Source organism: Simochromis diagramma, unplaced genomic scaffold (assembly GCF_900408965.1).
Source record: "Simochromis diagramma unplaced genomic scaffold, fSimDia1.1 OVJJ01000753.1, whole genome shotgun sequence".
Lineage (NCBI taxonomy): Eukaryota > Metazoa > Chordata > Actinopteri > Cichliformes > Cichlidae > Simochromis > Simochromis diagramma.
The window spans coordinates 7128579-7154783 of NW_024387523.1; the positions used below are offsets into that span (position 1 = coordinate 7128579).

The 26205-nt window shown below is 38.5% G+C and overlaps 3 protein-coding genes and 1 long non-coding RNA gene across 8 annotated transcripts; 3 read left to right on the forward strand and 1 right to left on the reverse strand.

Moving 5' to 3' along the window:
- Nucleotides 1–903: 903 nt before the first annotated feature.
- Nucleotides 904–2897, reverse strand: cks1b (CDC28 protein kinase regulatory subunit 1B). 2 transcript variants are annotated; one of them, XM_040021328.1, is made up of 4 exons: nucleotides 2762–2897; nucleotides 2490–2557; nucleotides 2202–2329; nucleotides 904–1630 (listed from the first exon to the last, which is right to left on the reverse strand). In XM_040021328.1, the coding sequence occupies exons 2-4, from the start codon at nucleotides 2546–2548 to the stop codon at nucleotides 1581–1583; spliced, it is 237 nt and encodes a 78-aa protein (XP_039877262.1). In that variant the 5' UTR covers nucleotides 2549–2557; nucleotides 2762–2897; the 3' UTR covers nucleotides 904–1580. The 2 variants fall into 2 exon arrangements, with proteins under 2 accessions (XP_039877262.1, XP_039877263.1); XM_040021329.1 differs by having other exon boundaries at nucleotides 2490–2559; nucleotides 2769–2865.
- Nucleotides 2479–2959, forward strand: LOC120727148. Its single transcript, XR_005694436.1, has 2 exons — nucleotides 2479–2559; nucleotides 2749–2959. It is a non-coding gene; the product is annotated as an uncharacterized LOC120727148 (long non-coding RNA).
- Nucleotides 2960–8218: 5259 nt separating this feature from the next.
- Nucleotides 8219–21999, forward strand: pbxip1a (pre-B-cell leukemia homeobox interacting protein 1a). Of its 4 annotated transcripts, none has more exons than XM_040020484.1 (12): nucleotides 8219–8742; nucleotides 9267–9395; nucleotides 10603–10687; nucleotides 10784–10851; nucleotides 13190–13829; nucleotides 16517–16750; nucleotides 17500–17523; nucleotides 17942–17985; nucleotides 18111–18206; nucleotides 18365–18545; nucleotides 18667–19264; nucleotides 19332–21999. In XM_040020484.1, exons 2-12 carry the CDS (start codon nucleotides 9324–9326, stop codon nucleotides 20014–20016), a joined length of 2727 nt encoding a protein of 908 aa, XP_039876418.1. In that variant the 5' UTR covers nucleotides 8219–8742; nucleotides 9267–9323; the 3' UTR covers nucleotides 20017–21999. The 4 variants fall into 4 exon arrangements, with proteins under 4 accessions (XP_039876418.1, XP_039876419.1, XP_039876420.1 ...); XM_040020485.1 differs by having other exon boundaries at nucleotides 8219–8500; XM_040020486.1 differs by having other exon boundaries at nucleotides 8219–8487.
- A 1462-nt stretch (nucleotides 22000–23461) lies between these two features.
- On the forward strand, nucleotides 23462–25914 carry s100a11 (S100 calcium binding protein A11). Its single transcript, XM_040020489.1, has 3 exons — nucleotides 23462–23596; nucleotides 23688–23822; nucleotides 25583–25914. The coding sequence occupies exons 1-3, from the start codon at nucleotides 23471–23473 to the stop codon at nucleotides 25715–25717; spliced, it is 396 nt and encodes a 131-aa protein (XP_039876423.1). The 5' UTR covers nucleotides 23462–23470; the 3' UTR covers nucleotides 25718–25914.
- Nucleotides 25915–26205: the final 291 nt, after the last annotated feature.

Genomic DNA, 26205 nt, shown 5'->3' on the forward strand with positions numbered 1-26205 from the left:
CGCACTTAATTGAGCAGCACATTAAGTCAGTCTTGGGTCCAAGGCTTTTTTTTCTTGGGGTCGGGGGGGGGGAGAGAGACAAACTACAAACTGAAAAGATGCAATTTAAAAAAAAAAATAAAAAAAAAACCTGCATAATGACTGCTACTAACTATAGATGACACCAAATATTGGCAAGGTAATATGCATCGTGAATAAAAAATTTTTAATGCTACAGGCATCAGTGTGTTATCGGATTATTTTAGCCCACACAGCAGAACCATGTCAATTTATCAGGATTATAGAGGCTAACCTGGTTCAGAATGGGCCTCTGGGGGATAACTTCCACAACATTAAGTGTGATTGATCAGCCTGCAGTTGATGTGTAGGTGGATGTCAGCTGGAAGTCACCGACATTATATACATATTTGGAGAAGATAGAGTTGCTGTTTCTTTGCAATCATTTTGTATGGGTTATTTGCCTTTTGGGGGAAACATCAAAACTCCCTATGCAGTAAAAACCTTATCAAACGCATCACTCATTCAGTGCTTCAACCAATGCAATAAGTTGTTCATGGAGATGTTTTTTCAGGATCTGATGGAGTTCAAGTATTAAGATTTGCATACTATGGTGCAAAAGTCAGTTAATTGGTAGGTTTCCAGTTATGAGCTCCAAATATCTTGTTGCTTCTTCCTGTAGCAATTGTGAATTTCAAGATAAGCCATCGAGTGCTTCATACAGATTTGTTTCCTCACATAAACTGACACCAAAATAGATTTATTGAATTCAACTCTGCTCGAGCTGAAAATGTCACAAAACTCCATGTTGTAAAGATTTCCCCCCACCAACCTCATTCAGGTTCATGCTGCATTTTTGAGATCAGTAAACCAGCCACTTTGCCACTATCAAAACACAAGTCCACATTAAGATTTAAAAGATTACATTTATTTCAGAAAGGGCAAAACATTTCATAAATACTGAGCAGCTCATTGGTATAGACCCAGACATTAAGCCAGAACTAATATACATGCTTGAGAAAACTGGATCAAGACTAGCATCTATCCAACTCAAATGCAGGCTTTCCCTCATCTGCATATGGCAAAATGTCATTAAATGCCAGTCTACAGTGTCATTTTAACCAAGCAGCAACATGAGACTTTGAAACCTTGATTTGTGGCTTCAAAGTCCAATTCAATTTAGGATCCAACTATTCTGCTAGAGCTCAACCCAGAAAGCACTTAGAATAACTCAAATGGTTGATCAAGTTTCACTCCCCACATCTTACAGCAATTGTTCTAAAAAGCTGGAAAAATCCAAGCATGTTCACAAGATGGACAAGTTAAGTCAAAAAGGACAGTTTAAGCTGAATTGAAGGTTTCTGGCAAACGTCGTGTTGCTCTTAACACATGCAGAAGTCTTTTCCCCAAATAGGTGGGTCAGTTTTTTCCTTCAACACAAGCCATTCCATAATCACTGTCCATAAATGCAGCAGTCCTTCTCCAGGTCCAGCATAATCAGCCGACATGGCAATCAGAGCATGGTGATGAGTTGATATGCGACATGGTAGACTGATGTCCCTGAAGGACCCAGAGAATCTCCTTTATGATTTTGGGTTGGGCAGAGGGCGTCGGAACAGCAAGATGTGTGGCTCTGGAGGAGGAACACCAAGAAAGGTTCATTATCTTGTGGAAAGCAGCAATTTAAGTCTGGGGGGGGGGGGGGCGCAAACACATCTCTTGTAACTCTTAATTAAAAATAGGGCGTGCAAGCTGGAATAATTTTTTTTTTTTTTTTTTTTATTTTTTTTAAATTTGGGCCACAAAATCCAGTAGCAATGACATGTAGTCTGCATCACCTCAACTGCAGAAACCTAAGTTTTAAATTACTTAGTTTATTTAAATGTTAAATTATTCTCTTCTGTAAAATTAAATTCCTTGTTTTAGACTACTGATTGGTCAATACACTACTACACCACCTGGTCATTCTCAGAGCTTTAGTTAAAGGTAACGTCACAGTGAGAAAAACAATAGTGGTCAAAGTGATCAGCTGCAGTTTTAGTCTAATTGTGAGTTGGCCTTTGCTGCAAAATGATCACCATGAACTATTACAACTTGTCTCAAGTTTCAGTTCAATATGATCAACAAGCTACACCACCATACACCCACCAGCAAGCACAAATTACCAAACCAATATTTAAAATCATGACGCTGTCAGTTATTACCTGGTTGGTGAATCATGTAATGCACCCATCCTTGACTCTGTTGGACACCAAGGTTTCTCCACTCTGTCTCCGACATAAGATGGGTTTTGGGAACACGCTTGGCAAGCTCCTTGGGTAGCATTACATGCCTGCGGGGGGGGAAAAAGGTAGTATTACATTCTCAACGCAGTTGCGTTGGGCATTAAAAAATACTCATGTGTCGTGTAATGAGCTGAAGCCATCTTCTGCAAAGAGTCATCTTAATAAACCTTAATGTAATTGCATGTCGTAAAAGAATGCCTTACGTACCTGTACTCGTATTTGTCGTCGTCATATTTGTCAGAGTAGTAGATCTGTTTGTGAGACATGGTGGTACCCTGTGGGAAATGCGTTTTAAACATTAACGGTCACAATTAGAGAAAAAGGAAAGAAGCTAAAAGAAGGCTACATGAGTGTAGCTATGCTATATCCGTTCAAGCTAGATCGACGAGACTTTAAAACATGTGTGTGTATTTAGTCTTAAAATCAAAGTATGTGTTGTTGTCAATGCCCAATACGAATAGTTAAGTTTAAGAACTTACCTTTTGTTTTGTTTTTTCTAATTAACTTTCCCAGAGATTTTAAAAAAGCCAACTATTCCAGTTATTTCGCATCCGACAGCGACGATTTGTTTGCTCTCTCTTTGTTTCCCTCTCGAATGTGTGCGAGCCCGCTTTTCACCGTTCAAATAGACCTCGCCTCGTCCTATTGGTCAATACGACGGAAAAACTCGTCTGCTATTGGTTACTTCTATCTGTCGCAGGACATTAACGTAACTTCTTTGATTTCCTAATTCGTCATCAGGGTGGAAAAATCTGGGGGAAAAAACAAAAAAACAAACATTCCATTTCAGTCCAAAGTTCGACCACAATTCTGTCCTGACATGCTTTGGTGTGATTACATAACCAGTCCCAGACTGAGCTTATAATCGTTTTTAGCGGTGATATCGTGAGAAAGTTTTAAGTCTGTTATAGTTTTTGACACTGTTTTATTCAATTGAGAGAAAGGTGACGTCAACAAGGTTTCTTCTTATTTTAGCTCTAAATTTTTAACATTTCAAACGGTTTTACTTCAGTTCGTTTCCATGCATTTTCTCATTGTATCTTAGTTTTTATTTTATAAGAGTTTATATTATACAAGTTTCCGTATTTTTTTTATTATTATTAGTAGTAGTAGTAGCAGTAGTAGTAGTTTATTTTTTTTAATATAATTAAACAGATAACACTGTGATCTGTAGTGATAGCTGGAAGCATGTGGAAGAGAGCCTGGAGAGGTGGAGGTCTGCAGGTAGTAAAGATGGATGACTTTTACATACTTTGGGATCAACTGTCCAAAACAATAGACTTTGCACAATAGAGGTGAAGAACGTGTAGGTGGAGAAGATTGATATGTGAAGAAAGAATAGCATCGAGAATGAAGGTTAGAGAGGCAAGGATGAGATGGTTTGGAGATATTCAGAGGAGGGATAGTGGATATATTGGGCAAAGTTACTGAATATGGAACTGCCAGAAAGAGGAAGACCTCAGAGATTATTCATGTATGTAGCAACATTAGTTTTAGTTAACCAGCCTATAATTTATAGTCTAATGTTATCATTTCTGCACCTATGGGCATTTTCAACACCCTACATGTGTATCTAGAATCTCTTAATTTTTTACTTCTAAATAAATTCTAAACTGACCTTTGCCCTGAAATCTCACCAAGTCTCACCAAGTTTTTCTAGCTCACTTTAGCTTGGCCTGCAGTACTTCTGTGAGGATTCTTGGGCTTAATTCCCTCCTACTTAGGGGCTTAAAACTTTCCTTTTTAATCAAGCTCACATCAGGGACAGATCATGTGACCCTGAGCCACCCCTTATTTATGCTGCTATACACCCTGGCTGCCCATTATACTAAGCAATCCTCTGCTTTTCTCTCGTTCACTCTCCAGTTATTAATATATGCCACCATCACGTTATTATCTTTGCGCCCTCTCTTTCCCGTAGTTTGTCCATTGTCCTCTCTGTGTTTTTCTGCATCCTGAGCTGAATGTTCTCTTATCCCCCAAGCCTGCAGAGTATTTATTGTTATATTGTTTGCAGTGGCTTTGTGCTCTTCTTTTCTCACTCCACTGTCAGATGGCCACCCTCCCCGAGCTTTGTTCTGTGCAAGATTTCTTCCTGTTAGTAATGAAGGTTACTCTCCCAATGCACTGTCCTTATTGGCTTGCACAAATGAATGTTTTTTGTCTTTAATATTGTAAGGCGAGGTTGTTATATTACAATGTAAGAGTCCTGGGATTACTTTTGTTGCTAATGTGCATTACAGTATGCACAATATAAATAAAATCTAAGAGATCCATCTTTATGCAAAAGTGTTTCTCTATTTCCTGATTTTTCCCTCTTATTTGTCACACTTACATGTTTAAATCATCAAACAAATTGTAATATTAGACAAAGATAACCTGAGCAAATAAAAAATGCAGCATTTAAATGATGACTTCAGATATTAAGGGGAAAAAAGCTATCCAAAACTAGCCCTATGTGAAATAAAGAATTGCTCCCTAAACCTAATAACTGGTTATTAATGCAATTCCTTTATCACACAGGGCCAGGTAGGTTTGGATAACTTTTCGCCTTTAAAAAACAGCATTTTGTATTTACTAGTGTTATTTTTCTCTGATTTTTTTTTTTTTTTGATCATCTGAAACATGTAAGTGTGACAAAAAAAAAGAAGGAAGGAGGGCAAATACCTTTTCACACCACTGTATGTGTACATTTACCTCTGGGAATAGACCACCAGAGTAAACATGAGCAGGCCTAATCTTTACCTTTCAACACCCTACAAGAGAAAGATATATATATATATATATATATATATATATATATATATATATATATATATAGATATATATATATATATTATGGAATGCCCTTTAGGAAAATATTATATATATATTCCAACCAAAGTCTGAATATATAGAATGAAACTTGAATATATACAATGATCTTTTGAATATATACAATGAAACTTGAATATATACAATGAAACTTGAATATATACAATGAAACTTGAATATATACAATGATCTTTTGAATATATACAATGAAACTTGAATATATACAATGATCTTTGAATATATAGAATGAAACTTGAATATATACAATGAATCTTGAATATATACAATGAAACTTGAATATATACAATGATCTTTTGAATATATAGAATGAAACTTGAATATATACAATGAATCTTGAATATATACAATGATCTTTTGAATATATAGAATGAAGTTTGAATATATACAATGATCTTTTGAATATATACAATGAATCTTGAATATATACAATGAATCTTGAATATATAGAATGAAACTTGAATATATACAATGATCTTTTGAATATATAGAATGAAACTTGAATATATACAATGATCTTTTGAATATATACAATGAATCTTGAATATATACAATGAATCTTGAATATATACAATGAAACTTGAATATATACAATGATCTTTTGAATATATACAATGAATCTTGAATATATACAATGAAACTTGAATATATACAATGATCTTTTGAATATATACAATGAAACTTGAATATATACAATGAAACTTGAATATATATACAATGATCTTTTGAATATATAGAATGAAACTTGAATATATACAATGATCTTTTGAATATATACAATGAAACTTGAATATATACAATGAAACTTGAATATATAGAATGAAACTTGAATATATACAATGATCTTTTGAATATATAGAATGAAACTTGAATATATAGAATGAAACTTGAATATATAGAATGAAACTTGAATATATACAATGATCTGTTGAATATATAGAATGAAACTTGAATATATAGAATGAAACTTGAATATATAGAATGATCTTTTGAATATATAGAATGAAGCTTGAATATATAGAATGAAACTTGAATATATAGAATGTATGAACCTCATTTTTAGAGATGATGTGTTTCTGAATTCTCTGCCTTTACAAAATGGCATCAGCTGAACTATTTCAGTACTTTTTAGAGCTTGACAACTGTTTTGCGACAGCTGTTCAAATTGCAAATTTCCATAGTCCACTAAACCTAGTTGTATCCTGTGGTTGTACAGTGTTCGAACATTTACTGACAACATTTGAGATATGGCCATCCAACTAAACCCCAAGTCTCGCATGTCAGTCAGCTGAGTAGCTGGTATGTTGTACCTAAAAGAGTTAGAAACAAAAGAAGAAATATGTTAACTTCTTTCTTATTTCTTGCATTCATTATCTTGTTTGCCATCTCCTGACTCTTTCAAGTACCATACACATTATGAATGAATTTGTTTCCATTTTTATCACTTACCTTGGCCTTCCTCTTTGTGATGTAGAATGATATAATGAGCCCATAACATGTGCTTCAGCTTCTGCTCGAAGTGTTAGCTCAGTTGACATCTCCATCAGTGATTGATAAATTCGCTCAAGAAGTGTGCATAATCTTCTCCCAGAAACATTTTATTGAACATTATTCATGAGCACTAGAAATGTTGCAATAATGAAAACGTGTTCTTCAAGGTGACGTAGTATAAATTCCAAATTATTTCTACCATTTGCAATTTGAACAGCTGTCGCAAAACAGTTGTCAAGCTCTAAAAAGTACTGAAATAGTTCAGCTGATGCCATTTTGTAAAGGCAGAGAATTCAGAAACACATCATCTCTAAAAATGAGGTTCATACATTCTATATATTCAAGCTTCATTCTATATATTCAAGCTTCATTCTATATATTCAAAAGATCATTCTATATATTCAAATTTCATTCTATATATTCAAGTTTCATTAGATATATTCAAGCTTCATTCTATATATTCAAGTTTCATTCTATATATTCAAAAGATCATTCTATATATTCAAGTTTCATTCTATATATTCAAGTTTCATTCTATATATTCAAGTTTCATTCTATATATTCAAGTTTCATTAGATATATTCAAGCTTCATTCTATATATTCAAGTTTCATTCTATATATTCAAGTTTCATTCTATATATTCAAGCTTCATTCTATATATTCAAGTTTCATTCTATATATTCAAGTTTCATTCTATATATTCAAGCTTCATTATATATATTCAAGTTTCATTAGATATATTCAAGTTTCATTAGATATATTCAAGCTTCATTCTATATATTCAAGTTTCATTAGATATATTCAAGTTTCATTAGATATATTCAAGCTTCATTCTATATATTCAAGTTTCATTCTATATATTCAAAAGATCATTCTATATATTCAAGTTTCATTGTATATATTCAAGTTTCATTCTATATATTCAAAAGATCATTGTATATATTCAAGTTTCATTCTATATATTCAAAAGATCATTCTATATATTCAAGTTTCATTCTATATATTCAAAAGATCATTCTATATATTCAAGTTTCATTCTATATATTCAAGTTTCATTCTATATATTCAAAAGATCATTGTATATATTCAAAAGATCATTCTATATATTCAAAAGATCATTCTATATATTCAAGTTTCATTCTATATATTCAAAAGATCATTCTATATATTCAAGTTTCATTCTATATATTCAAGTTTCATTCTATATATTCAAAAGATCATTCTATATATTCAGACTTTGGTTGGAATATATATATAATATTTTCCTAAAGGGCATTCCATAATATATATATATATATATATGCTACCATTTCTCCCCTGTTGTTTGATTTAGGAGTACAGAGGTGTAAGAAGGAAAGTGCTTATCCCAGAGAAAACACTTAAATGACTAATTTTAGAGGAGAAGGGGTCAGATGATAAAATGAATGCCCACATTGGAGCAATAGTGGGAAAGGGGTTGTCCACTCTGGCAAGTCCCGTACAAATATAGTTCAGCAGACGTGTCAGTGAGCGACTGGTGGCTCCTGTATATGTGTGTGTGTGTGTATCTTGTGGGATCACACATGAACTTGTATTATTATAAACCAAGGAGAAAGAGCCGGGACCATCACCTGCCACTTTCACCTGCGTGCGTCAATCAAGCTGGGATGCACGTCGCTTTCCTGACGCGACACTTTTATCCGATTGGTCCAGCCATGATTCGGGGGCGGGTGCTCCCGCGGCTTTGGTGAAATCCCATTGGATGTGAGACACGTTGGTCGACGTGACGCTACTTGGAATTCCCGAAGTTCCCAAGTTCAGAGGAGAGGAGCTGTGCTCGTGCTAAACAAAACAAAACAAAAGCAAAGCGCTTTGAAGTGGAAAACGCCGAGCGACTCAAGTGTGAGCACGCGGGGTAAATAAACGTCTTGTTCGCGTTCGCGGTGATGGAGCCGAGCACGTGTCGGGGGCAGCCTGCTTAACAGCTGGGCCTGAGTGAGAACGCGGAAGAGTGGGAGTGGGAAATTCAGCCAACCATCCTTTGTTTACCATCATGAGCGAACCTTGAATTTGGTTGCTACAACAACCACAGCCGCCCAGCATTTACCTCTTATAAGAGCAAATCAGAACCTTAGCGCGCGCTAGCGTTGCCGATAAGTGAGTATTGACCTTTATTTGCACGCTTGGATCAATGAAGTACCCGTACAGTTTGGGGGGGGGCGCTTGACCATTTTTGGGCATTTAACTGCTGCACAGATTGACTGGATGAATGGATTTGAATGAATGGCTGGCTGGAAATAGCAGTAGCGATGAATGCAGTCAGGAGATTCTTGTTTTCTGCACTGACTGAAGCCTTTGTTTCACTGCGCAGCGGTGTATTATGGATGCCTCCGTTACATAACTTGAATCAGCGACAATCTGCTCTTTATCCCGTTTGCAAGGTTTTAACTGTGCCACAGCTGCGCGATTCTGCCCTCTTTTACCGTAGTTTTAAAAAATTGCATGCGAATGCTGCATAAAATCACACACGGCTCATCGAGTTTGTGCATTTTTTTTAATGTTCTCAACTGCGCCTTATGCACCTGAACACGTTGTAGTCGGGTTATTGCATGTTGATAATGAGGCTCACATGTGTGCATTAGGCGTGCTCGCTGAAGACACGTTTTTGTCGTCATATGCAGGATTTTTAAAGCTCAATCTGTCCCGTGTGCTGTGCCAAGTTAAGCCTGACGGGGGCGATGTCTGACAGCAGCAACAGCACAGGCAGCACAGGCTCCTCCACCAACAGCTGGACCCTCCTCTCCCCGGAGGTAAGACGAGATGAGCATAGCTAAGGAAAGTCTGGGTATCATTTGGAGCACCATGATTATTATCCTGCTCCATGAATACTGGTTCATTTATAATGTGTCTTGTCCTAACCTGCAGCCCAGAGCTGCTTAAAGTGGGAAACATACTGGTGAATGTTTGCAGAGCGCCAAATTGTGCCTCATCAGGCAGATAATGTGCACAGTTCAGATGAAAATAGGATTTATTTCACTTTGGCCTTTTATCTATGCTTTATTTATACTATTCTAGCAGTTCTCATACTTTATCCAATAATGTACCCCTCTGGAATAGCTTTCTATGCCACTTGGCTATCTGACCAGCACAAGGTATTTATAGCAAGCAAATATCCCAGTATACACTGTGCCAACTAAGATAATATTGTAGTCACACTGAACTGAGTCTTTCTGGTATGTTGCACCTCAGATTTAGTGACACACATGTGCTTGCACTTCGCTGTGAACCATTGTCATTCTCAGTGGCAGAGAGGCAACTGCAGTCAGTCGGTGTGACATCCAGCATCAGGGTTTTTGAGTCATGAAAGAAAAGCTGCGGTGGTTTCAATCACAAATTTCTGTTAATCATTAAATATTAGAAACGGGCTTCCCACTCACAGTGACCACACTGAGGTTTAACAGCAGGTAAGAGGTGGCAAAACAGAAGTACTGAATGTAAAATGTATTTTTTTTTTATTGAAGTCATTACTGTTTAATTGTTTCTAGAACTATATATAACTGGCTTTTAATTCAGCTTTTATATCAACAACTTGTATCCCATACAGTACTCAACTTCAAAGTTTTTTTGTGTGTGTATTAGCTCAGTATGCAAGCATGACTTGGCCTGTAGTAAGGCTGCTGTGGTTTTAGGAAAACCTTGTGTTACGCTGAGTTACTAATATTTTACCCAGCCTCGTTTGTTAGGATAGAAAACCCATGACAGCTGCATGGATATTGTTTTGTCAGTTTGGGTTGGAGAATGTGTAAAAGCTCATCAGACAGTAGTTTGACTGTGATTTGTAGCTTTTGTTATCAAATATTTCAAGATCATTACAGGAAAATCTGACTCCATAATTAATTGGTAAGCAGTGCCAGTTGTAATCATTGGTGAGTGTGAATGCTACTCTAAATGTCAAGGTTATGGCTACAGGTGTAAATTTTTACCAGCTGGTTCTCATAAGGTCTTCTCACTCAACAGGAAGCTGCCATTGAGAATGTCGGGCCCGTGGATGATGGCACAGAGAGCCTGGGGGATGTCCCCAGTCTCTCAGAGGAGGTGGCAGGTACTGACAAGTCAACATATCTGCCTGGTGTCTAAAGCTTTGACCTTTTCTTGGGTTCTACATCTTTGTTTTTGCATTGTGACGGTGTTATTTCAGGAGCTGCTGTGGAGTTCAAACCCGTTGGTATCCCCATAGAAACTGTACTATCTGAAGAAGGCCACCAGGTTAGTAACTACGCAGCAGTTCATTAAGAAGACAAAAATTCAATCACATCATATTTAGACTTACCAACTGTGCCAAATGTATTGCTGCTTGACAGATCATAGCTGAGAGCCAGAATATCATCTTCTTTTCTGAGTTTCATAGCTGCTCAGAAGGTGCAGCTCCACCTACTTTACCACAGTGTGTAACCTCAGGGTATTTTTGCACATCAGGATAGATTTAAGGGAGGGGGGGGGGGACACATCTGCAAAAATATTTTAAGTAGGACCGCTTCCTGGATTCAAATTGTTTGTGTGAGGAGGTCTTTGGAAGTGATCTATGATTTAAAACTCCAAGCTCTCTATAAATAAATATCATGCCTTTCTTCTCATAACATGGTCACATTTCACCTAACAGGTTTCAAGCTTAAACCTTAGGAATTTTTCAAATCTTTTTATCTGTATCTTATCTTCCGATCCACCATTTAAGAGAAATAGAGCTTCGTCTCATAAAGCTTATGCAAGATCTCTGAATTATATTAAAAAAAGGCTTAAGCTATGCCTCCCTATTTCCAAATAGAGCTTTTCATTATGTTAGCCTCTAATTTCAACTCTTACTTTGCAATTTTGTCTGCGTTCCCATTGCCCTCCACGCTAACATGAGCATAAGTCCAGCAGGACTATACACTCATGCCTACTCCATGTATTCTGACTATTTTTGCAAGTATTTCCTTCAAATATTTACCTCTGATTGTTTCTTTTGACTTCAAACTACCAAGGACTGATACACAGTCTCAATAACTCATAAATCAGGTCTTCTGATATAGCAGGTCTACAACTGTAGCACCTGTTTCTGCTGTAAGTACAGTTAGTCTGTCTGTAGTCTTTTTCATATGACTGCACCTAATTCACACACATACACTGCCACCCGAAATCCAGTAGTAACTACTGGCGTTACCGGTAATATTCTTTCACTACAAATCTGATTAGCACAACAAATTGAAGGAACAGATGGTTATAATAATTCCTGTTTACACTGTAAAAATAAAAATAAACATCCAGTGTTATTCATATTTCTACCAGTGAATTTTCTCTTTCACTTCAGTCTATAGTGGGCACCAAAATATCCATGGGCAAATATAAGTCCACACACAGAATTTGGCCCATACTCTATATAAACAACAGCTTAACTCCTCAACCTTTCTGTTGCTTTGAATGCTCTCAACAATCACACAGCATCTACCCCAATATGCAGCTGACAGCTTTGATAGACTTGCATGTAAATGAACGTTCATCAGCTTGCACCAGCAGCACATTAGTAGGAGTTTAATGTATTAAGAAGGCCCGAAGACATCTAGAAGTGATTAAGTTCAAACTTAAGCTGCATTATCTAACCTTCTCTTCCTGGTAAAGAACACATAGCATGACTTCATCACTCATATTTTAAAACCACAGTCATATGACCACCTTTCTATCTTAAATGTTTACCCCTTAAAAGCCTGTAAGGAGTAACCCTTGAAGCTCTTTTCTGAACTTTACAGATGCCTGAAAAATGAATAAATAAAAATTTAACATTTTGATTTTAAAACCTGTAAATAGAATAAGAGTAATGATTCATCTCTCTTCATCAACATAAAACTATTGCTCACTATTTCTACCAACATTTATAAAATTTAATGTATCATTCTGTTAAACATAATAGGACTAATAGCACAACCTTGGGGAGTACAGTTTGTAATCTCAAAATTCTCACAGAAAAATGATCTTTAATAATGACTTTGCATCCCTGCCTGTATCAAGACGCTGAAAGGAGAAAACGTAACAGTAGACATTGTGCTGTCTTTAAGTAGACTTAAAAAAAGTTACAACTGCTTCAGTCTTGCTGTCATGCTCATTTAATATCGATTAAAGGGTTAATAAAATTGTCAAAGTAATCCTGGGCAGCATCACTTAATGAAAGAGAAATACTGTAAACGATACTGTTTGCAGGGAAATAACCTCAATAACATGTAAAAGTCGCTGCACTTTATCAAAAAATAAAATAGAAAATAACAGCCAGCAAGTTATATTAGTGATCATTGTTATGCAATAAGAAGTTTAATAAATTGTACACAGAGAATTACTTTCTCGATTCTTGCACGTGAGTGTTACTCGTTAACACTTTGAGCAACAAATGAAGTCCTCGTAGTCAGGGTGTTTTTTCATTCATTCATGACATTTCTAAACAAACATCTCATTAGTAGACGTGTTTAAAATATCTTGTGCAGGAACAGTCAACACTGAAGTATTTAACAGTTTAACCACCACTCTGTTATTTGAAGGTTAATTAAAATGTCAGTTACACTTTTGTCCTTGTCATCAGGTGTGTCAAGAGACCTCTCCAGAGTCCAGTGAGGGTCCTGTCCCTTCTAGTCCATCCCGTATGAGCCCTCTCCCACCCAGCCTTCTTGACCCACCAGATCCGGATTTGGAGAGTCAGCCTCCAGTTATCCATGACATTGTAACCAGTTCTCCCAGTGACAATGAGCACCTAGGTGCCATGCCATTTGTCACCAACATTGACATGGGGGCTCCACTGGATATTCCAACTGTTGAAGTCCCCCCTTTCGAGTCCGAGGAGTCCTGCTCTGCACCTCTGATTACTGAGATCCCCATCTCTGCAGAGCATGAGCTCCAGAAGCTTGTTGATGTTGGACTGATTCCTGCGAGTCCTCCTGGGGAGAGTCAAGTCTTCAGTGCTGAACCTGGGGTTAACATCCCCACCGAGACCCTTACAGCCACGGATCCCCTGTCTCATGTTGAAGCTGATATCAGCTTTGTTCCAGACAGCACAGAGTCACAAAGCCCAGTCCCCGAGAGCCTGGTGACAGAACACCCTACTGATGAAAGTCCTGCACCAGAGACTGTTGGTTCAGCTGAGGCAGATGAGGAGGCGGCTGTTAAAAATGAGCCTGCAAAGCCATCGGAGCCAGTGAGGCAAGATGAGAGAGACGATGAAGAAGGTATTTGATTATCCTACATAAGCGTTTCAGTAAATGTAAAGGCACTCGCACAGTATTCCCAAATCCAGCCAGGCACACACGGCTGTGTATTCTACTTTTCTTTGATTTTTTTTTTTTTCTCAGTAGAAATAGATTCTTTCAAAATAATCTTCACATGAGATTATTAATGATGGCAAAAACAGTGTTATTGGAAATCCACAGTAAAGCCATGGTATGCAAATAGCTTCAAGCACGCAACCTCATTTTAAGAGTTAAATCAAAGAGTGTGGAAGATCCTGCTATGATATATTCTTTGAGTCCTGCAAAATTTATTTTCTAAAACTTAAATTTAAAATCTTCTTTTAGATGAGAGTTGAGATATCTTTTTTTCAACAAGCAGGACAAAAGATTAATAAAATTAGAGATGTAACAGAAAAAAGAAAACTAGCGCAATAAGAAAATGTAATTAAACAACACAAGTTTCTAATTTCTGGGGAACCGGTCTTCTTATCCACTGTGGGAAATGTACACCAGAGGCTGAAGTCAGGGCAAAACTTTGTTGTTGGAGTCTTGTGAACGTCTGTCTCCTCTTTCTGTGTGCAGTCAGAAATATACATTACTGTGCAAAAGTCTTCATTTCTTTATATTCTACTAGGAAAAATAAGAAATAAGTGCAGTGATTTTCAAAATATGCACTAACATTAAATGAAAATACAACATGCTAACGAGGCTAAAGGTCAGTATATGATATGACCACCATCTTCACCATAGCCTCGCTTTGGCAAGCGTTCTTCTTTAAGTGGTCTTCAGGAATAGTACTCCGCAAGGACATTCAAAGCTCTTCTTTGGATGTAGGCTGCCTTTTGTTCTGTTTTCCCACGCTGCTTCATTAATGGTGAGGTCCGGGCTCTGGGGAGGCCAATCCATGGCTGATAGTGTTTCACTGTGTTTTTCTATCCAGGTATGCGTTTACTTCACTGGTAGCGTGTTTGAGATAATTGTCATGATTAAAATTAAGTTGTTTCAAATTAGACATTTTCCAGATGAATACTGCAGGTGAATTAAAATCTTTACTATGTTCAGAATTTCATCCGATTTTACAAGATTACCAACACTACTGGCCAAAACGAGGCCCCATCACAAAGCCTCCACCATGTTTTACAGCCATCTGTAAAATTTGGTGGCTTTCTGTCTCTCTTCCACAGCATGTCTTTATCCTGTCTTCCTTCTCTCACCCAACCGGTCGCGGCAGATGGCCGCCCCTCCCTGAGCCTGGTTCTGTCGGAAGTTTCTTCCTGTTAAAAGGGAGTTTTTCCTTCCCACTGTCGCCAAAGTGCTTGCTCATAGGGGGTCATATGACTGTTGGGTTTTTCTCTGTATGTATTATTGTAGAGTCTCAAGGCAACTGTAGTTGTGAGTTGGCGCTGTATAAATAAAATTAAATTGACTTGAATAGACACTCACTGTTGCACCTCTCTCCTAACCTCCTCTTTACATATTGGTGACAATTTGAAATAGAAATGTGGATTCATCACTACAAAAGAACTGTTGCCAGTGATTTTTCAGTCCAGTTCTTGTGTAATTTGGCATAATTCTGACTTTTCTCTTTTTTCTTCATTAAGAATGGCTTCTTGACAGCCATCCTTCCGCTAAGACTACTTCTGTTGAGACTTTAGTGAACAGTAGATGGATCAACTGAGGTCCTGTGTCAGGGCTTTATCTGTTTCTTCCTCTACTGTAGATACTTTTTTTTTCTTCATTTGTCCTCCCCTCATCCACTTTTAGTTTTTTTAAGGATACACTGCACACTATGCTTATAAGTTTTCAGCTAATTGCTCTTTAGGAATCGTCTTGTTAGTGCAAAAGTTTCTGTTTTATGTCTATTAAATCAGAACTTTTGCACAGTTCAGTATGTGAACCTCCCTTTCTTTGTTGTCAGTTAATCTTAAACCCAAACAACTGTAAAATGTCTTTTAATAATGGATGTCTTAAAGCTTGATTTTGACACAGTAACCCTCTTTTATTCTCAATCCCAAGATAAGATGACATTTTAAGTCAACGTTGTACCTGTGTAACAATATTACAGCTGGTCTTATTTGTAAAGTGACATACAGTGAGCATCCTGCCTTTAAATATTTGCATCTGGGTCCCAGGCTCTGAGGCTCTTAGCAGGTTTTCCGAGCTGTCCAAGTTGATAAAAGCAGAAAAATGAGAGAATTTGTTAACATGTTTCTTATCTATGTCTCGCTAGCAGCTGGAAAGCGATTTATCAGTATGACAGGAGAGCCCACACCCCGCTGAGAAAATGAAGAAACCCCCATGCATGAAATTACTGTTGTTGTAATTTAGTGAGAAAATGTCATCCATTCTGAGAACCAGCAGTCGCTTTTTTTGTCAGACACATTTCACATGCTGTTTACACGCTGTTGTGTTTTGCAGCTCATTTGCTCACTTAGAGTCTGGTATTCTGCGTGAGGAAGTCGCCAGCACATAATTATTCACTTCTGACAAAGATGCCACAGATGTTGAGATGATTTGTTGAAGTGACTCCAGCCCACAGTTGAATACACGTGGTTTAGGTTTAGGCACATTATCATCATCTGTCACAAAAATACAACAGAAAACGTGACAGATCTTTGCTGTCTTGCCATTTCTTTCTCATGCTTAGAATTTCTTCTTATTTTCTTCTTACATTTTTCCTTTCTTAGAGCCTTCCATTAGGTATGACTCGGGTGACACTGGCAGCTTTGATGATGGACTGCGGCGGAGAAATGTGCCCACCTTTGAGGCACAGAGACCAAGAACATCAGACGAGGAGGATGAGGAAGAGGAAGTAGAATTCAAGCTGGCTGAGAAGAAGGAGGAAAAGCCATGGTTCTCCTTGAACAAATGCATTGTGGGTGCTCTGGTCTTGCTATTTCTAGGTTCCCTCTTTCTCTCAGGTCAGTTCCTCTCATAACTAAGGTAGCTAGCTTGGTTCTGCTTTTATTGTTTGATTTAGTGCAGTATTGTGGCTACATTTTGTATGCTGCACATTAACAGTAAGAGTGAATGCTTTAATACCATAAATTATAATATTTATAGAACTGTGCAAAAATCTTGAGCCACACTGTATCTTTAAATTTTGCTTTAAAGTGCTTTTGAGCAATAGTTCTCAGGTTTTCCTGACTATTTTCAGAGTCCTCTGGCCTATGAATCATTCAAGCATAAACGGACGAACCAGTGTTTTGTCTGCACACAACCGAAAAGAAAACAACGGTTTTTATGAGCAGCCTGATGCAAAAAACAGATAATTTTTTCCCATTTCTTTACATGAATCTTCAAAAAACAACTTTCAGACTTTTTAGAATTGTACAAGCTCTGTTTTTGTCTCATGTGCCATGTTTTGGTATATGTTTGTGTCCCATCAAAACATAAAGAAAAGAGGGGTTGGCTCAAGACTTTAGCACAGCACTGTATGTTAAAATGTCAGAAAAGAAACTGTGATCTTCCTACGCAGCATCAGAGTTTGGCAGTGTTAGGCAGCATTAAGAGTTTAGAGTAAATATTGCCATAAATTTCCATCATTTCACAGTTTCTGTTTGACAATGACAGTATTTACGAGTTACATAAGCACCTTTATTTGCTGTTGTCAGCAATAGTTAGATGTCTGCTTTCAGATCTTGTTGACTAAGCTGTACTATGTCAACAGGCTTCCACAGTGACCTGGATAATGGTAGGTCCAGAGCTAAAGATAAGGCAGCAGTGTAAGCTTCTGCGCTCACTGGCTAATGCTCAATAGCTTGCCCAAGCACTTATCTGGGCTGACAGTTGATGCTGCAGCAGCAGAAAAAGGCAAATAACATGCATTCTGAATTTTAACGCTCCTTATAATATATTTGAAGGACTCACTGAATGTTTTCTGGGGTTTAAATTAAATGGGAATGTGTCTAATGCAGTCACACTGTGTTGAAGGCAAAATATGCCATACTTATTAATGAAATGGAAAAGAAAAACAGTTGGTGTGGTGTGCAGAGAGTGGCCTGAGCTCATAAAGTTCACTTGAGCATCTTGAAAGGCAGCATGGCAGTTGTGTGTCAGTGAAAGTGCCTGTGGAAGGACTCGTTCTAAAACGTTGTCTTCCTGTCTGACAGGTGACTTTGACGCCTCCGATCTGAGTGACGCAGAACAAAGCCAGGTCTGTTTCCACAGATTCCTACTTCACATGATCATGTGATATTAAAATTTTAAAAACAAACATAAAGAGATGGACATTTTTTAAAAATATGTGTTCTATTCATGTGCCAATGATTTTAAATCCAGGACGGGCTTAGCAGTGATCCACAGGATATGAAAGAGCTATTGGATAAACTGACACAGGAAAACCAACAAATCATTCAGCTAGAGGCTCAACTTCAGGTCAGTATGGAGTCACACTGATGCTAATTATTTAGTTTTAATTGGTTTTATGATGTTTCAATGAATGTTTTTAATTGTTAAACAACTTGCGCAGCACCTTAATTTACCTACAGCTTTGTCCACGTTATAAACTGTCACTATTTGACCATATTTCTCAGTCTAAGAAAGAAGAACTTGACTCAGCACTGAAGGCGTTAGCAGCAAGTGGCGATAAAAAGGGTGAAGCAGATCTGGAAAAAGAAAATGCAAAGCTGAAGGAGGAGCTGTCATCTCTGCCAGAGCTGAAGAAAGAGCTCGGGACTCTCAGAGCCAGAGTGACTGAACTCAGCCAGCTCGCAGGTATAATGTGACGACTACATCGCCCTTTAAGTTTATACTTATTGAACGTATCCTGCATGCGTAGAGACACACTGGTAATGACCAAGGTCATTTTAAGTTTGATATATTAAATCCTTCACAGCTGATCAGGAAATACTTCCAGCTGCATCTAGTTCGGCCCCACAGCCTGAAGACAAAGATGGTCAAAGTAACCAAAAAACACCTGGACCAGAGAGGGGGAGGGACGCAAAGCAGGGAGGAAGGCTGAAGGAAGAACTCCAGCGGCAGAAGGTTCTTTTGGAGGAGAGCAAGAAAAGGCTGGACGCAATGAAAAAAGATGGAGGCAAGAGAAAACAGGTCAGGGATCACTTGGAGGAGATCCAAAGGAAACTCTCCAAAGAAGTTGAGATGTGGGGGAAGAAGAAGCCCCAGGAGTCCAAATGGAAAGGGAACAAAGGCAAACACAATGAGCGGGACCACTACAAGAAAGAGGAGAGGGGAGGAGAGAAAGGGTGGAAGCACAACAACGAGGGAGAATGGAGGGATAAAGAAGAGAAGAAGCAGAGAAAGGTGGAAAAAGAGTGGAAAGATCAGGAGGGCGAATGGAGGCACAAAGACGAGAGGGAGGGACGAGGAAAAAAAGAGTGGAAAGACAAGAAGGAGGAAGACTGGAGGCATAAAGATGAGAGGGAGCAAAGAGGAGAAAAACAGTGGAAAGACAAGAAGGAGCAAGACTGGAGGCACAAAGACGAGAGGGAGGGACGAGGAAAAAAAAGAGTGGAAAGACAAGAAGGAGGAAGACTGGAGGCACAAAGACGAGAGGGAGCAAAGAGGAGAAAAACAGTGGAAAGACAGCAAAGAGGAAGGGTGGAGAGACAAAGAGGAGAAGAATGAGAAAGACTGGAAGCCTCAAAAGCAAAACTCTCATAAAGAGGCTTGGAGGAAACACCAGGACGAGTGGGAGAGCAAGAAGGGTGAGAGGAGAATGGACAGAGAGGAGAGGAGGAAGGAGAAACCGTGGCACAGCCGGTCTGCTAAAAACCACCAGCACCAACATCACCATCAGCAGCCCCGCCATCCTCATCAGCACCACAACAACGATTTCTGGAGAGACCAGGAGCAAAAGCTCCAACGCAATGTCCGTCCCCAGCTGGGCTGCACTTCCGTGGAGGACTGCGCCAGCAAGGAGGGGCTCTATCCAGTGGAGCTGTCCGAGTTTGAGGAACTTCTGGAGGGCTACCTGAGCAAGCTTGAAAGGTCATCATCAGAGAGCAAGGATAGGTTCAGGAGGCTGACCGCAGACTACTTTGAGGACGGCGTGTTCATCCACGACAGGATTCGTTTCAGCGACTTTGCTGAGGACGTGGCAGACATTTTGGAAGACATGGTGGATGTTTTAGAGGGCGACGGGAAGAAGGACGACGACTCCCTGGAGGAGGAGATGGAGGAGTTTGAGCGAGAAGCCCTGTGGAAGTTTGCTGCCACGGCTTAAAACAAACGGACGCAGAGAGGAAACCAGTGGTGGTTTTATAGGACATTTCTTGCCTTCGGAGCTGTAATAGTAGTAGCTTCTGGCACAGAGTGGTTGTGCCTCTCATAAACATGTCTCTCTGAGTCTGTAATTATAAGCTAGACTTGTATTTGTCATCTTGGACTTAGTCGTTGTTACCTACCTCTGTCGAGTCATGCCTCCTAAAGCAAAGTCCTTCAGTAATGTGTTGTGTGAATTTCCTCTGCTGTTTAGTGATTTACACACGTGTAGTGCATGTTACAGTTCATTATAATGTCAGTTTAAATTGAACACACAGATCACAGAAGATGGTATTTGCAAATAACCATCAGCACAGCTTATATACCGTTATATAAGTTGTGAATAGAAAAAAAAGAGGGGGGGGGGTTTATTTATGTCATTTTATCTTGTATGGGAGCCTGACTAATCTCTACTCCAAGCAGGTTAAAAAAAATACTAGAATGTTTTTGCAGATAGCATTTATCCCTGCTCGGGTGTGACTGTCCAATCCCAGAGGATGAGATCCCGGTCCTTTCAGTGATAACAATCAGATCAGGTCGGACCAGTTTTCTGTCAGCAGCGCTTTATTTGGCCAAACACACACAGAGGACTGCCTGAGAGGGCCTGATTTCTAGATTTGAAGAACTTTTCCATCCTCTCGGCCGACGGCAGACGTGTGGAACAACCAGGAACCAGTTTGTGCTGCTCAAGAAAAAAAAAAAAAAGCAATAGCCATAGTTAAGTTGAACATTGCTAAACCACTTTAGCACTTTTCTCAAACATATGAGAACCGTCTTTTTTAAAATTTTCTGTTTCCAATTAGATTTATTTTAAATAGTTTAAATAGTTTTTGGTTTTTTTAGGACAGGTTTTTTTTGTTTGTTTGTTTGTTTGGTAGTGTATCCATGGAGACTGCTAACACCGCTACTCTTACTCAGTATCCCACAATCTGAGTACAATTAGAGAGGTTAGTGAACTGAAATAGTTTCATTCACTTAATCTGTTAATTTGCCAAAATGAAATTGGCAACAAAACAAACATATATATACATTTTTTTTCCTTTTTTCTCACGCATAGATTTGAAGTGGCATGCGTGGCAGTGACCTAGACATAGCTTTGTTGTTTTTAGGTGATATAAATAAGCACGAAAAAAAAAAAACATTTTATTTTTAATTTTATTTTAGTGTAGGTAGGTGAACCAGCACAAAGCAAAGTCCAAAATATATTTCAGAATTACTTTAAAATTGTGAAAAAAAATAGTTGTTTTATTTGTGTTTTGATTGTAGTGAAATTTGACTTTTCCCTCTATTTGTGGATGTGAAGTTGAACAGATTGTGATTGTTTTCTCTCAGCAGTGATTTCATGTTTATTTATTGTCTCACTACAGCGCATCTCTTTTTCTTATTTTTAATGAGAAGAACCACAGATTTTATCCCGGGCCGTATGCTTTGAATGTGAAAATGGTGACATTTTCATTAATTTAGCTTGCCAGCTCCTGCTTATGTGCCTTTTATTATATTACAAATCCTTTTGATTAGACGAGAGGTAGTTGATTTTATTAGCTTCTGCAAAGATTAGTAAGAAAAGCAAGTTTACACGACTTGTAATTTTACTGCTGTTTGAATGAATGTCGTAGAGTTTACACATAAAATATTGAGCTGATGTTAAGTTGTGGAGAAGTATGTTTTGTCTTTTTGAAGGTGTCCAGACCAAAGGATTCAGAAGAACGCTAATCACAATGGATGAATCTTTTAATGAAGCAGAGTTTAATGAATATTTGAGGACTATTTTTGTGTTTGTGGGACAACAGTAAAGCTCTGTGCTTACCGATAATGTAGGACCTGACTCAAACATGCATGTAATTGATCACTGGACAATTTCTAGTTATTCCCCCAATCAACAGTTATGTCCTCATTTTCAAGATCAATATTAAGTTCAATAAATCTTTCACCCTTGATACGTAAACAATGTCTTTATTTAATCATTTCTATTGTTTCAAAATATTCACACGTTTTTCTTTTTATACGATACTCCTGTACATATTCCACAAGCAACTGTAAATGGTATTACTGCACGGTGGAGGTGTTTAGGAGCATGTGGCCCTAGTGGTTTACACTTCTTCACCTAACAAGTCAAAGGTCCCCAGTTCAACCCTGAGAGGAGAAGCAAATCCCTTGGGTGTCAGGAAGGGCATCTGATATACCAAATGAAGGATGTGCCGTAAATAAGGGACATATTTACGGACATGAACTTTGCTTATTGGAAGTGTTTAGGTACAACAGTAACTCATCCACAAAGTGGCACTCTGCATAAAGTTACAACATCCTCTGGCGTTAGCATGAGCACAAAAACTGTGTGGCAGCAGTTTCACTGCATGGGTTTCCATGGGTGAACAGCTCCTGTTGGTGGCACAGTGCTTATGTCTATACAGTGTACAACTATTGCTGCCTATATCCCTAGTATTTGTCACAGTGATCAGTATCAGTATCAGTGTGACCTGTGAGCATTTTTGAAATTGTACCGAAAAACGTAACGCCAGATACGCAGCTTACTGGAAGTCTTTAGATGCCGTGTGTGCACGATATCTGACTCATTCTGAGTGTGAAGTGAAAGTGTTGGCACGACAGGCATCTATCATCACAGCTGTGATTGCAAACTGAAACATTTACACCCAGAAAAAATACTCAACAGCTACACGTTCACAGGCACGAACACACTTTGCTCACGCTGATACGACAGTCGCAGACCTGACACGCTGATGAACAAGAATGTCTCTCAGCGACTATGAAACTGCAGTGAAAGCTTACCATTCTTTAAATTCTACATACCAGTCATTATAGAAATGTTTCAGTACATTTGTGCTTCCTTCCGAGTTGGGCCCTCTTTACATGTCCATCGTGGAGACGCGATCTCATTTAAATGAAAAGGATGACTGGAAGGGTCATTAAAGCGCAGACCGATTTTCAGCTATAAAACATTGAGACAATCCTGAGGAAGTGAAAGACAAGTAAAATGCTGAGGGGGAAAAAAGATAAAATGTCTAAAGTTTAAATGCTGTTTTAATCTTTTTTCAGAAGTTTAATCAGCTTAGTGCAGTTGGAAAGGCTCACACATGACACTGTGTGTTTGTACCATATTATTTGAGTCATGTTTTGTATAAACTAATTACTGCTTAGGCATGCATGATTCGGTCACTTGATAAGAATGGCCTGATGCTACCACTAAATGCCTTGCTCTGCAAACTGAAATGGGTTTTGTGCTATCGTTAGTACAGTTTTGCCCTTTGTAGGGCAGAATGGCTGTTTTCTGTGTGTGTGTGTGTGTGTGTGTGTGTGTGTGTGTGTGTGTGTGCTTTGTTTTGACATCTGTCTCCAGAGAAGTGGAATCAGGCAGATAAGGGCAGCCTGCTGGCTGGGGGAGAAGTGGGAACGGTTTAATGTTTTCCGCTGATGTTTGCATCAGTCGTGAAGATGAAGCGTATATATTTGGAGAGGTGATGGTCACAGTCAAGGGACAAGGTTCTCGGTACTTATTGCGACACACCGCACTGCAGACACAGAAAGTAAGACGGATGCTTTTTTCTTTCCTACTGCATTTCTTTTTTTTAAGCTCTTGTGTGAGAAATACATTCACTCTACTTGTTTATTTCGCAGGTCATCATGGAAGCTGCTATCTCAACCCTTGTTACCCAGTTCAAGACATATGCTGGGAAAGACGGATCCTCCAGCACCCTGAGTAAGGATGAGTTCCAACACCTGGTGGCTTCTCAGCTGCCCAACTATGTCAAGGTGCGACTCTTAAGTTGTTCTTCCTCTTTTCCTTGTTATTTGTGTCCCTGAGCAGCCTACACACAGATATTAAAGAAACTGAAACTGTGGCATTGATCTGTTTGGCAAATGCACATTTTTTTCTACTCTGAGCATTCACCCAAACATACATGCACCTTTCTATACTTAAGTACCTTGTATGACAGCGTTTGGAGCCGTGTCGCTCTTTGTTGTTCCACTGGTAGGGCTGTATCTCCACTGGTATTTAAGTAGCAAATCAGTTTTTGGCACCAGACACTTTTAAAGATGCTGAGCACTGAGGACAAATATTAAGATCACGCGCTTGGCAGCCAATCAGAAAAATCCTCCCTCATCATGTTGTATCACGTGTACTATATACAACACGATACACACTTTGCATGTAAAAATTCAACACTTGTGTGTGTAACATATATTACTATAATTTTGCTATCAAATTCTAATACTGTGCATTTTAATTCTACATGCAACGTGTGACTGTACATCATGTGACATAATTCTTTTTTTTTTTACTTCACTTAATGTATTTCTCTGATTCTGATTCTGATAATAACATTTTATATAAAATCACCATCTGCATCATAAGGTAATGTCTGATTTTGTATTTACAGTGGAAATGAAAAATTGTCAATACATTTATTTGATTATATATATATATATATTTTTCTTTCTTTTTTTAAATGACATCAGAAACAGCAGTATGCGACATTACGTGATGGCAGAGCTTCAGTTCATCCTTTGTCATTTTTTTTTTTTTTTTTTTTTTTTTTTTAATAAATAGGACAGGGGGAATGAATGAGAGAAAGAGGGGGAGAGAAAGAAAGAAAACCAAAGGGGAGAAGAGACGGTGAGAAGGGGGGGGGAAGAGAGAGAAAAAAAAAAGAAAAAAGAAAAAAAAAAACTCCTGGGTCACCTGTATGGAGAAAAAAAAACAAAACAAAAAACAAACAAACAGAGGAGACAGCAAACAACAAAGAGCAACATAATAATAGAGAAAACAAAGCACCATCACAATAAACTAGCTAGTCATAGATATCAATAGTTACTAAATAATAAACGATATTGTGCAGCACGCAAGATAGACAGCGCACAGTGTGCTTTGAGGCAGTAGCCAAGAAAGCTTTAGTCCGCGTCTGTGAATACCCATGTGTACACCTGTGTGCATACCTGTGTGGATCAGCATGCTTGCATTCCAAAGGTTTCTCCATGTAATGATCTGCTAGGGAGTGTGGGGGGGCCACAGCCCCGTCCTCCAGGGTGTGAAGCGGGTATGGGGGAGATCAAAACTCCAGACATCCAGAGGCCCCCAGAACACAAGAGACCATGGAAGACCAACATTTATTTGATTATAACAAAATTATTAATTGATCAAACTGTGGTCAGCTGATTCTTGTAAGGAGTGTAATCTTGTAATTTGGGATTGTATCGGTGTGAAAGTGGAATGAAATTAATTAGAAACTGTACACTATCAAGCAAACACTTCTGCTGCATGTATAATGTAGTAATTTAATGTGTTTTATAGCCCAATGGCCATAGTAACTTACAGGGCTTGAGCTCTTTTCATAGCTGTTTTCCCCATGATCAAGAAACGTTGTGAGTGTGCCTACAAATGCTTTTCGGGTGTTTTTGTTACTTCATTCAACCATTAGGTGGCAGGACAGTGTTTCAAAGTAGATGATACTGCATCTGAGATCATTATATTGTATTGATCCTGAACTGTTCTTTGTGATCACCCTCTGCAGAATGCCAGTGATCCCGCTGTCATCGACCAGCTCATGGGCTCACTGGATGAAAACAACGACGGGGAGCTGACTTTCTCCGAGTTCTGGCAGCTGATCGGAAAACTGGCGAGCAAGCAGGGAGGCTTCAGTCAGTAGAGCTCGTCGCTTTCTGTCAATCGAGACTGAAAGTGAGCTGATTGTGCAACGCCAATCGTCTCAGTTTATGCTTTTGAGTTCAAGACCGTTTGAATTCTTTTGTCACCCTGCTGGTGCCACTCTTCAGTTAACCATTTGTTGAATACAGGAAACTATGAATTAAAGGCTTGATTGTCTTAAACCAACAACAACAACCAGCACTGCCTCCTGTCATTCATTCACTATGTTATATGATGTCCAGCCACCCACATTGTATTACAACCCTGATTTAGGGGGCTGTAATCCAGTATGCATTACCACTATTACAACTACACCATCCAGACAATATCTTGTTGCATAGTGCTTTATAATACCTGTACAAAGCTGCTTGTCCAAGCATTAAGCAGGGATGATGTAAAAGCATAGCTTAGCCTTTGCTGTCCATCAGTGTGGCCTCAGTAGTCTGCAAAATCATTCTATTATATTTTGCTTGTGCAGTTTAATTGCAA

Excerpts from the sequence above, each read along its gene's own strand:
- cks1b (XM_040021328.1), bottom strand. The coding sequence starts at position 2,548 with ATGTCTCACAAACAGATCTACTACTCTGACAAATATGACGACGACAAA. Across the intron at positions 2,330-2,489 it reads GACGACAAATACGAGTACAG|GCATGTAATGCTACCCAAGG; the intron begins GTACGTAAGGCA and ends CCCCCCCCGCAG. Across the intron at positions 1,631-2,201 it reads TTACATGATTCACCAACCAG|AGCCACACATCTTGCTGTTC; the intron begins GTAATAACTGAC and ends TTCCTCCTCCAG.
- pbxip1a (XM_040020484.1), top strand. The coding sequence starts at position 9,324 with ATGTCTGACAGCAGCAACAGCACAGGCAGCACAGGCTCCTCCACCAAC. Across the intron at positions 10,688-10,783 it reads TCTCTCAGAGGAGGTGGCAG|GAGCTGCTGTGGAGTTCAAA; the intron begins GTACTGACAAGT and ends GTGTTATTTCAG. Across the intron at positions 18,207-18,364 it reads AGCTAGAGGCTCAACTTCAG|TCTAAGAAAGAAGAACTTGA; the intron begins GTCAGTATGGAG and ends CATATTTCTCAG.
- s100a11 (XM_040020489.1), top strand. The coding sequence starts at position 23,471 with ATGTTTTCCGCTGATGTTTGCATCAGTCGTGAAGATGAAGCGTATATA. Across the intron at positions 23,597-23,687 it reads CCGCACTGCAGACACAGAAA|GTCATCATGGAAGCTGCTAT; the intron begins GTAAGACGGATG and ends TTTATTTCGCAG. Across the intron at positions 23,823-25,582 it reads AGCTGCCCAACTATGTCAAG|AATGCCAGTGATCCCGCTGT; the intron begins GTGCGACTCTTA and ends CACCCTCTGCAG.